The 11,578-nt window shown below is 55.2% G+C and overlaps 1 protein-coding gene across 1 annotated transcript; it reads right to left on the bottom strand.

Moving 5' to 3' along the window:
* Positions 1–371: 371 nt before the first annotated feature.
* On the bottom strand, positions 372–11,000 carry Serinc2 (serine incorporator 2). The gene is made up of 9 exons (XM_023703093.1): positions 10,832–11,000; positions 10,138–10,325; positions 9,299–9,378; positions 8,863–9,000; positions 8,085–8,254; positions 5,999–6,089; positions 5,616–5,757; positions 2,035–2,256; positions 372–924 (listed from the first exon to the last, which is right to left on the bottom strand). The coding sequence occupies exons 1-9, from the start codon at positions 10,865–10,867 to the stop codon at positions 789–791; spliced, it is 1,203 nt and encodes a 400-aa protein (XP_023558861.1). The 5' UTR covers positions 10,868–11,000; the 3' UTR covers positions 372–788.
* Between the last annotated feature and the right edge of the window lie 578 nt (positions 11,001–11,578).

Genomic DNA, 11,578 nt, shown 5'->3' with positions numbered 1-11,578 from the left:
TCGGCTGATCTTCTCTGCATTCTGCAGAGCGCCTGTTCCAAGGCAGGTGTCAGTGCCCACTGCAGCAGGAGCAGGGTGGAGCAGGGTGAGGTTGGGCAGGAGCAGGATGAGGGTGTGGCTGGGTTCTCACCATGGAAATGAGCCACAGTAGCACGGTCATGCTCCTTGCCCCACTAAACAAACCCCAAAGGTCCCACCACCTCCTCTTCCTCCCCTGGGCCCAGGGTCCCTCCTCCCAATACCCTGGTTGGCCCCTCCTTCCTCCTGGCCCTCAACTCCCAGCCCCTCCACAACCTGGGGGACAGAGGCCAGGCCTGACTTCTGCCTCCAGCCCTGCACTGAGGGCGAGGGACACGGCAAGTGGGGAGACACACGCTCAGTTGTGTTTATTGGCAAAGTCTCAGAGACTTGCTAAGGCACATAGTCCAGGAAGGGGCTGGGCTGGGAACAGCGGGCTCAGCGCTGGGCACCAGAGTGCTTGCTGCTCTCTGTGTGACTCTGGGTACCTCTCTGCCAGTCCCCTCCAGAGATGGGGGGGCTTCCATCCCAAGACGGGCGTGTGGGTGACCAGGCAAGGAGAGAAGAGGCAGCTCTGTGGTCTGGGCGGCAGGAGGCAGGGCACGGGTCAGCCTGCTGTCCCTCAGACCTGAAGGCACTGGGTATGGGTGGCCCAGCTTGAAGGCCAGTCCTGAGGGGGCAGCTCAGCTTGGCTGATGGGGTGCAGGGAGAGGGCACTTGGCTGTCATGAGCCCAAGGTACCACTAGGTAGGCAGGCTGTAGGGACTGCCTCAGCTGAAGTCGCGGTTGGGCAGGAGCAGGGGTGCCACCAGGGTCCACAGGTAGAGGAACAGCCCCGCCCAGCTGGCACAGATCTTGACCCACACAGCGGTCCATGTGCTGATCATCTTGTGTGTCTCCCCAGGCCTGCAATACACATCTCCCTTGTGACCTTCGTCGCAGGCCCTGAGTTTATCACCTCCTTGAGACCCCTGACTTCCACACTCGCTCTTACGATAGAACTCCAGCCCCTGTCTCTAAAGCTTTAGCCTCTTGGCTCCGGGACCCTGGACAAAGCGGTGGGGCTTGTACCACAGACCTGACTCTGACCTCAACTTTGATCTTTCCTTTTTTTTTTTTTTTTTTGAAGCAGGTTCCACCTCCACCACCAGTGCTGGGGAATTGAACCCAGGGCCTTCTCATTGAGCGATAGTCCCAGACACTTTTGTTTTCCATTTTGAAGCAGGTTCCTGCTATGTAGTTGAGGCTGGCCTCAAACTCAAAGCAATCCTCCTGCCTCAGCCTCCCAAGTGCTGGGATCACAGGCATGCACCACCACACCTACCTCTCAATTCTAAGCTTGGTCCTGATCCCAGTCCCAGACCATGAAATTATGACCTGACTGCTACTCTCTAATTTTGTGATCCTAATTCTTGGACCTTACCTTTAGTCCCTGACTTTACAATCCTGCAGCTCCTGACCTTAGTCCCGATCTCTCTGACCTTGACTTTGACCCTTGATCCTACAACTTCACCTTGACCCCTGAACTTAATTACCCTAACCTTAACTTCTTCACCCACCACTTCAATACTGGCTTTATGGCCTCCCAAACCCAATTTCAACCAAATGACCGAGCTCTGGCAGGTGTGTGTGTGTTGACTGCTACACAACAGTTCTAATAACAGTCAGGCTATGACACTATTTGGCCCCACCCCAGCCCTGGACCTCATGACTCCTATTCTTGACCTTGTGCTTTTGATTCTGAGCTCCACACTCCAATCCAAACCTCCCACCTGAATGCCAAATGAATCCACCCCTGATTTGTAAGCCCAGTGGCCCTGCAGAGGCCCGACCCCTCCTGGGACACCCCTCCTTGTCCCTTTGTGAAGGCAAGAGGAGCTGCACAGACTCTGAGGCATGGGCAGGGAAGTTGCAGCGGGCCAGGGACAGACCTGACCCCCATCCTGGAGCAGCACTGGGCCACCAGGGAGGGTGCCTGGCACCGCGAGCCACCCCTGCCCGCCGGGCTGTGCGCACCTGTACCAGTTGGTGAGCGTCATCATGATGTGCAGGGAGGCCAGCACCAGGCAGAAGTGGAAGAAAGAGTAGCTGTAGGTGACACCTTCCTGCTCGTTGTCAAAAACCTGGTTCTCGCAGGCAGCCCCCTGCTGCTGCTGCTGCTGCGTGGTCTGCAGCGCGATGGAGCAGTCCTCGGTCTGCATCAGGCTGTTCACCTGTCGGTGGTCGGAGGAGCGCACACTGTGGAGAGAAGGATGCGGTCAGGGCCCCTGCTGCCGAGGGAGGTGGCGGCGAGTGGTGGTGGCCCCTTGCACCAAACCATGTTGACTCAATCCCCCCCCAACTCCCTGTGTGACCATGAATAGTACACTCGGCCTCTCTGAGCCTCTAATCCCTCATCTAAAAAACTGGGAATAACGGCGTTGTTCGCAGGGCGGTGGGAAAACCCAATGCAACAGTGCTGTGGAGATCCCGGTGCTGTGCCAGGCACGGAGAGGAAACCAGGCGGTCACTATTGCTGGGTGCGGTGCAGCTGGCCTGTAAGCCCAGCCACGCAGGAGGCTGAGGCAGGAGGGTAACACACTTAGGGTCAGTGTGGGCAACTTGGTAAGACTCTTACCTCAAAATAGAAAGGATCAGGAGCACCCCTGGGCCCCATCCCAGTCCCCAGAAATCATCATTATGATGACTGTCCTTATGTCACTTCCACAAACGTACATTAAGTGCCTAGCACTACAAAGCAGCAGCCCGGGCGCTGCCGCAGTAATTAATAAAGTTAATCAGGGCCAGGGAGATAGCTCAGTAGAATAAGTGCTTGCCTGGCAAGTGCAGGGTCCTGAGTTCAATCCCCGGTACCACCAAAAAAAAAAAAATTCATAAAAAGGGAGCTGGGGAGATGGCTCAGTGGAATAAGCGCTTCCCTGGCAAGCGCAAGGGCCTGAGTTCAATCCCCGGTTCTGCCAAAAAAAAAAAGAAGACAAATTAAAAATAAATAAATAAATAAAGTTAATCATTGGCAGTGCTCATCTACCATTAACTTTAAGTTTTATTAGTCTTCTTAGGTAACTTAACGATTGCCTCCCTTCATGCTGGCACTAAAAAGAGGAACTAGTCATAGTTATGACGTATGTCGTAAGTTCTCTATGATGTTTTAAACAGAATTTAACAGTCTGAGATCTATACAGTTTTGAGAAAGCAAACTATATTTTGAAAAAAAAAATACAAAAGCAGCTCTGGGTCACAGCTCTACCCCACAAAACTGGCTGAGTTTCAGGGACTCTGACCACGACTACTGGAGCTGCCCCCACCCGCCCTGAGCTTTCACAGTTAAACTAAACCAGGAGTAGTGGTGCCTGCCCGGAATCCCAGGAGTCTGGGAGGCAGAGGCAGGAGGATCTCCAGTACAAACCTGGGTTGCGTGGTGAAAATCGGTCTCAAAATAAAGAATGAGAAAAAGAGCTGGGGATGTAACTCAGCATCAAGGGCCTGGGTTCAATCCCTAGGACTGAAAACAAATCAACAAAAAAGCTACCCTGGGGGGCCAGGGAGATGGCTCAGTAGAGACTAAATGCTTCCTGGCAAGCTCAAGGGCCTGAATTCAATCCCCAGTTCCACAAAAAAAAAAAAAAAAAGCTGCCCTGAGAGCAGCCAGCACCTTGGGGCACCGGAAGAGTCCCCAAGCTGAGCCTCCTGTCCAGGAGGGGAAGGGAGAGGGCGCCAGGCAGCAGGAGGGTGGAGCTGGGTCTCCCTCCAGGGAGTGCAAGCACATGGCCTGCCCAAGAAGGCGAACTCTGGCAGCCAGAGCCAATGTCAACAATGAGATCAAATCAGGACCCCAGAGTAACACAAAGCCACTGACACCCCAGCAGTGCGACAGTCAGCTACTGCAGCAATACCCAGCACCTGCGTGGCGCCTATGCCTAGGCGAGCCCCTTGCTGGGTCTTGTACACAGAGCCTCTTCGTGCCCTAGCCCTCTGGCAATCCAGTGAGACAGCCCTATTTTTATCCCTACTTTACTCGTGAGAAAACCACAGCACGGAGAGGTTAAATGACCTCCCACGATCATCCTGCTAGCAAGGTGGTGGTGCCAGGGTCAGAGGCAGGCAGGCAGTGTCCCTTTGAAAGCAATGGCAGTGCTGCTGGGTGTGGTCAGCCGGGGGTGGTGTCACACTACTGTGCTCTCAGCTCCTCAGAAGGCTGAGGCAGGAGGCTCACAAATCTGAGGCCAGCTTGGGCAATTTCCTGAGATCCTGTCTCAAAAAAAAAAAAAAAAAAAAAAAAAATCTGTATTTCTAATACCTGGGGGGGGTGGCGGTGAGAAGATAGGAGAATTAAAGTTCTGGGGTACAGAGCAAGCACCTATCCCAATTTTTTTTTTTGTATTTTAGGGAAGGATCTACAGGGTGTTCAGAGTCTCACTACTAGATCAGACTGATCAGACTTGTAGTGATCCACCTGTTTACAGCCTCCCAAGAGCTGGGATTACAGGTGCATGCTGGCACGGCAGGCCTGGGGATCGAAACCTGGCTCCTGCACCTGCTTGCAGGTGCTTTAATCCACTGAGCTATTTGGCCAGCCCCCAAATAAATTGAAAAAAAAAATTTTTTTTTGAGCCAAGGTTTCACTATACAATTCAGGCTGACCTTGAACTCACTTTGTAACCCAGGCAGGCCTCAAACTCAAAGCAATCCTCCTGGCTCAGCCTCCTGAGTGCTGAGATTACAGGTGTGTGCCACCACACCTGGCATTTTTTTTTGGTCTTTTTGATAAAGGGTCTTGCTCTCTAGTCCAGACTGGCCTTGAGCTCACTTTACAGCCCAGGCTGGTCTCAAACTCTCAGTAATCCTCAGTAATCCCTGAGTGCTGGGATTACAAGCATGCATCACCACATCTGTCTTTTTTGTTTTTTTGAGAGAGGGTCTCACTACATAGCTCAGGCTGGCCTTGAACTCAGCTATTTTCTTGCTTCAGCCTCCTGATAAATAAGTAAACATTAAATAAAATTTTGGGGCCGGGGAGATGGCTCAGTGGAATAAGCGCTTCCCTGACAAGTGCAAGGCCCTGAGTTCGATTCCCGGTTCTGAAAAAAAAAAATGTCAGAAAGAAAAGCTAGAGGTGTAGCTTTGTGCTTTTCTTAGGTTCAGGATTCAGTGTCACAGACAGAAAGGCATGATGTCCCTGCGTGATCCTCAGCAGCATGAGCTGCCTTCTCTCAGGGTAGATTAAGGAATCCCAGCCACCTCCAACACTATGGAGCTCCCCCTCTCCTCTTACTGAAGAAGGAACTGAGGCTCAGAAAGGTTAAGCCACTTATTCATGGCCACACTGCAGGTGAGACACAAAGCCTGGGCCCGCTGTTTCCAGTCCCAGGACCTCCCTGACCCCACAGATGTCTGCACCCCACTGAGCTGGAGGGAGGTGGCCTGGACACAGCCCTGCTTTGCTGGCTGTGACCTCGGGAGGCCTGGGCTTCCTTGACAGCACAGCCCAGGCTGGACACTGCCTGCTGAGGCACCGGGCGGGCGCTGCCCCTGCTCCTGTGCGATCCCTCCCAGCTCTGGGCCCCGTTTGACCCGCCCCAGTGATCAGAGCACAACACCTGATGAAGAGGGTGCACAGGATGAAGACAATCAGCCCCACGATGCTGGGTGCGTCCCACCACTGGGTCTCATAGCCCTCGGGGCCGGCCAGCACAGTCTCGTTGCCGAGCTGGGTCAGCAAGTGCGGGTTACATTCCTGGTCTGGGGACAGGTGTACCATCACCATGGGCTGGAGCCAGTCCTGGTGATGGATGGACAGACAGACAGACAGACAGACAGACAGACAGACAGACCTGGCCAGCCAGGCCCAGTAGCAGGCGGGACTTAGCACAGACAACTCCAGCCCAGACAACTCCCCCACCTCCCTGAAGGGCTGAGATTCAGGATGCAAGGGAGCTGGGAGGTCCAGGCTCTCAGAGGCCAGACCTGGGACCGTACTTACCAGGGACATTGGACAGGGCCAACCAGGTGACAAACATGGTGTAGAGTGTGACGACCGAGGCCTGCAGCAGACCTGAGTTGGGCTGGGCTTCCTGGTGAGAGCCATTGGCTGCTTAGACCCCTGCCAGGTGGGGACATCCCACTCCCACCCAGCCCAAGCCCACCAACCTCGGACACGCCACCTGCCCCAGGCATGTCTCACCCACTCCAGAGGGTCACTCACCACCCTCTGTTATATTTCTTTTCTTTTTCTTTTTCTTTTTTATGAGCAGAATATATTTATTGAGAGAAAGAAAGTTCCTGTCCCGAGAGAGGGACAGGAGGGGGGACCCGAGGGGGTAGTTTCCCCCTCTGTTATTTTTCTTTTGGAGGCAAGGTCTTGCTACACAGTGCAGGCTGGCCTTGAGCTCACTCTGTAGCCCAGGCTGGCTTCAAGTGCATGGCAATCCTTCTGCCTCAGCCTCCTGAGCGCTGGAACAACTGTCATGCACCATCACGCTGGCTCAGTGGCCCCCTCAGTACCCAAAAGCACGGCTCTCGTTGGCCTCAGATTATCCCACTTCCTCCCTTCTGAAAACCCCCCAAGAGCCACATCTAATGGAACCTGCCAAGGCCTCTCCCACCCCCACCCCCACTTGTAGTACTAGGGTTGAGAGCAGGGCTTTTACACTGACCTACATCACCATTCCTTTTTATAATGTCTGGTAGGACTTGGACTTGCAGTCCTCCTGCCTCAGCCTCCTGCAGAGATTATAGGCATGTGGCACTAGGCCTGCTTGTGACACTCCTTGGCACACTCTTTCCGGCTTTGTCCTTGTAGGCAGCCCATCTTTAGTCCTCAAATGGCACCTGCCATGAGGCCCTGAGGACCCCAGTTCTACCAGTCCACTAGCTGTTTACCCACACCTGCTTCTATTTTCCACATAACACTTACAACCAAAAAGCAACTCACTTGGCCCCGGGCCCTGGCGCTTGTCCCTCCTTCCCCTCCCCACACAGGCATGTGACAACTAATGTGAGTCTCTCTCTGCCTTTAAGCCTCTGTCTGTGCATGGCAAGTGGGGAGGACGATGGCAGGCAGGCCAGATGGCAGACAGGACCATGCCGAGGGCTGGGGGCTGTCACTGTCACCCTCGTCTCCCTGCTCACAGTCTATGCCTGCTCCAGCCCAGGGCGGGGCACACAGGGGCTCCAGAGGCCCTCGCCCAACAAGCCCAGCTGCTGGGGCTGGACAGCTCCTGCCCTCTTGGGACTTCGACTTTCTTACCGGAAATGGATGCTCACAGCACAAGAGGGGGCTCCTGACTTTCCTGCTAGCGGACAATGACCCCGACCCCCACCCCCACCCCCAGCTTCCTGGGAGACCCCGCCTGTGGTGCTGGGAAGTACCACTGGACAGAGAGGAGGGGGAGGAGGGCAGAGGTGCCTCCAAAGGAGAAGTGGCCCCTTGGGGGCACCACCCTGTGGCTGGGACACGGTGGCCCTGCCCTTCCTTGCATGCTCCGACTCTCTCTAACACTTTCCTCACTTGCCTGAAAGTGAAAATGACATCAATGAATCTAGTGCGCGTGAGCGTGCACACACACACACACACACACACACACACACTGGTTGGCACCTATCTGCCAGGCCCTGCTCCAAGAGTTACTCCTGAGAGGAACTCCAAATGGCTCGTGTCAGTACCCTTAGCAACCCTTAGCAACACCTCGTATTCGTGGTTGACATGCTTTGCCAAATGCAGCCAGCATGCTGATGTGAGAACCGACACTCTGAGCCTGAGAGGCCTTCTGGGAACCCACAACACAGCGCAGGCCCTGGAGGTCAGTCTTGGTGTCTGTCTGTCTGTCTGTCTGTCTGTCTGTCTGTCTGTCTGTCTGTCTTTTTTTCTTTCCTTCTGAGACCAGGTGTCAACCGTCATTCAGGCTGGCCCTTAACTCGCTTTGTGGTCAGACTGGCCTCAAACTCACAGCCGCCCTCCTGCCTCAGCCTCTCGAGTGCTGCGATTCTAGGCATTCTCGGCCCAGCCGGGCTGTAGGACTCCTCCCAGGGGTGCTCCGCCCGAGAGGCCATGCTGATGGGCTGCTCACCTGGACCTTGGGCAGCACAGCGACGATGGAGACACACACACAGAAGACCAGGTTGAGGCTGATGAAGATCTTGCCCTCGTGGCAGGCGCCAGGGTGGGTGTAGTAGACGAAGAGCAGGGCCACGGCCGCGATGGAGAGCGCATAGAAGAGCAGGGTGAAGAAGAAGAGGCCTGGATGCAAGGGGCAGGGAGAGCAGCTCAGGGGCGGTAGGTGCAGGGACCCCGATCCCTCGAGGGAAGGAGGCTTGACAACCCCAAGCCTGAGGCCCCTCCAGTTTCCTTGTTCCAGGAGTGCTGTCAGTATCTTCTCCTGGGACCTTTATGCATTCTTGCCCCCCCGTGAGCCAAGGCTACTTTGCTGTATAAGGGGCCCTAGCATCCAAGCGATGGATTCAAAACAAATGGGTAAAAAACAAAATCAGTGCCTGCCTGTCAGGAGGCTGGCAGTGGTGTGGGGCCACACCAGTGCCCAGGACGGCCTTTCTTCCTCATGTCTTCACAGGACCCAAGAGCCTTCAAGGAACCCAGCCTGCTGGGTTGTAGGGTCAATACCAGTTGTCACTGGAACTCAGCCTGGAGGGCCTCATGCCTCACTGCTCCATGTGGCCCATCCCGAGTGCCACTGAGGGCTCCCAGGCCCATCTGGGCTGCTTTCCTCCTAGCTGGGCCTCTCCTTCCTCTTAGCCATGTACCTGGGCAGGTTTAGCTCCCACCCAGGGGTGGGGATGGCTCTGTTGCCGGGAGGTGCGGGCCCCAGAGGGCAGGCTGGTGACACTGACCTGCATACCAGGCGCGGGAGTCACACTCCTCGGCCTTGCCCAGCCACCGCTGGTTCCAGGAGTGCGCAAAGTCGATCAGCAGCAGCAGCTGGATGAGGATGAAGAGGAAGGAGCCCACAACGCCGAAGTAGAACCAGACTGCAGGGGGAGGGGAGCAGAGTCAGGAAATGAGGAGCCTGGGAGACCTATGCCCTGCCCTGGGGACGTTGAGAAGCGAGGTTGCCCCTGAGTGCCAGCCATGCAAAGACACAGAGTATGGCACTGGACAGACTGGGGCCCACTGAGCCCCTCACCTGAGCGCCCGAAGCTGTGGGTCCCAGCACCAGCAGCTGCCTCCTGGCAGGGACAGGGACCCAGAATTGCCCCACACTCCTCCCACCAAGGCTCCACACGCCCATCCTCCCCTTGAGCTCACATTGCCCCCCAAGCCACCTACTCTTGGAGAAGGAGCCATCAGGAATGTAGAAGGCACCCACGGTGATGCCCACAAAGATCAGGAACTTAAAGAACCAAAACCTATGGGGGGAGGCAAGAGAGCTGGATGGAGGCCGGACCGCCAGCTGGCAGACCAGGGCCCAGAACCGCCACCCCAAAGGACAGGCAGATGCAGAGGAAAGGAGGGATTCTCTGATGGGCTGTGTTATGGTTTGTGTCTAGTTGTTCCCACAAAGCTTCATGCATGCAGCTTTGCGGTGGCTTCTAGAGTTTGTGATTAACTGTTAATCCAATGCAGGGATTATGGGTGTGGATGCTATCTCTGCCCTGGCATGGGTAATCCCGCATTACAATGAAAGGAGGGGAGAGAGGCTTGTTAGAAGCTGCAGCCACTGCCTCTCCCTTTGCTCTTTGCTGTTTTCCATGACCATGAACAGCTGCCCTCTGCCATGTGCCACTCTGCCTTGAAGCCAGCTGAGTATGGACTGAAACCACCATTAACTGTGAGCTAAATAAATGTTTTCTTCCTTAATTTTGGGTGCCAGGTATTTTGTCCCAGCAACGAGAAATATGTAACTGAGTAGGCTCAAAAAGTCTGTTCTGCCCCTTAAAAAGCTCAGAGGGGCAAAAGGGAACGAGCCAAGCAGACAGCAGGGTTGCTTGGGTCCAGTCTGACTGCTGCCCTTTTCTGAGCTTTCTTTCCTCATCTAAGACATGGGCATAACCAAATGCACTGCTCCCTGGGCTACATCCACCTGGATTCAGGGGCTCCTGAGTCTGGGGGCAGCATCTATGACTCCTGGAAAGAGGCAGAGAAGAAAAGCATCAGCGGGGCCTCACCCATTCTGGATGGCAGCGCGGGGGTCCTGGCTGCTACGCACGCAGACCATAAGCAAGGTGAAGAGGAAGAAGAAGGCGGCTGTGGCAAAGCACATGCGGTACACGGCTCGGAAGCCCAGCAGGGAGCCGCAGTCGATGTGGCCCTGCAGAATGCCGGTGTTCTCGGCCCCCTCGCACACCCAGGGCAGCTGTGGACACAGACAGAGAGCAATGTGAAGCCCAGGCCCCTGGGTGGCCCCTGGAAACCATGAGCAATCACAGACCACCTTGCGGTCACCCCAAGGCCTCACCATGCTACACAGTGAAAGCAGACTTCCCTGTGTGGCCTGCACAACCACTGAGTCAGAGCCATCTCCTGAGGCTTAGGGGGAACAAATCCAAGGCCCAGCTGTTAGAGTCAGGCCTCTAGGATGAGGTCTGAGAGCCCAGGTGTCCACATCCTCCCTGGGAGTCCACATCTGCATGCATCAAGGCGGGGCAGCCCTGTGCCAGGCTGGAGATTCTGGGATGAAGTGGGGAGACAGGATCCCCAAGCCATGATCATGGGATTTTTCCACAGGGACTGTGGCTCATAAGAAATAAGAATCCAGCATGAGGTTCAAACCTTCCTCTCCCTCTCTGCCACCCACAGGTCCTCAGTAAACCCAGATCCTCCCAGCCCTCCTGACTGCTGGGCCGGCACCCTGTCTCTCACCTTATGGAGCTGGCTCTCCACGCCCGGGCTCAGCATAATGATGGACACCAGCACCCCCAGGAGGAGGAAGCCAGTGAAGACCAGGCGGCTCACGGTGGAGTTGCGGCTGGAGGGGCAGCAGGCACACAGGATGCAGGGGGCAGAACCGCAGAGGCAGGAGGCCTGCAGAGACAGGACAAGAGGCACTGTCACTCCCTACTGCAGCATGCAGCTCCCTGCACACTTGGTATCTCCAAGGCCCAGGGAACCTCCCCAGATGTCACCCCTCTAAAAACCAAGCTGGATGGGAAGCTGGGTCACACAGGACCCAGTAATTTACGAAGCCAGTAAGCAACAGATACAAGGTGACACTACCTCAAAAGCTTCCTCTGTCTTTGGAAAAACAGAGCTGGGGTCACACTGTTCACCCCTTAGAGCAGTTTAAAAACAAAAACCGAAGCCCAGAAAGCCAGCTCAGGTGCAAGTGCCTGTGTGACCCTATACCACTCGCTGGACCTCTCTGAACCTCAGTTTCCTCATTTATAAAGCAGGAATCCTAACTGAAGCTACTCCTCACAAGGCAGATGTGAGGATCAAACACAGACTCTAAATTCTAACGCCTCGGATCATCTCTCCTCCTCACTATCGTTTGATGTGCCTCAAGTGTCACCTGCCTACCTCCCCTTTCCCACAGGACCTGCCATTCCATCTGCTTTGCTCACTGTGTGATTCTTAGAAACAGAATCAGTGTCTAGCACTTAACCGGAG

This window comes from Octodon degus, unplaced genomic scaffold, assembly GCF_000260255.1.
Source record: "Octodon degus isolate 3935 unplaced genomic scaffold, OctDeg1.0 scaffold00163, whole genome shotgun sequence".
NCBI lineage: Eukaryota > Metazoa > Chordata > Mammalia > Rodentia > Octodontidae > Octodon > Octodon degus.
Note: the sequence above shows the minus strand (reverse complement) of the source record. Positions and strands in the feature narration are given on the sequence as shown.

Coding starts and splice junctions, on each gene's coding strand:
- Serinc2 (XM_023703093.1), bottom strand. CDS start 10,867: ATGCTGAGCCCGGGCGTGGAGAGCCAGCTCCATAAG. Junction 6,090..8,084: donor CTGTGCTGCCCAAGGTCCAG/GTGAGCAGCCCA, acceptor GGCTCTCACCAG/GAAGCCCAGCCCAACTCAGG. Junction 2,257..5,615: donor CTGTGCACCCTCTTCATCAG/GTGTTGTGCTCT, acceptor TTCTCTCCACAG/TGTGCGCTCCTCCGACCACC.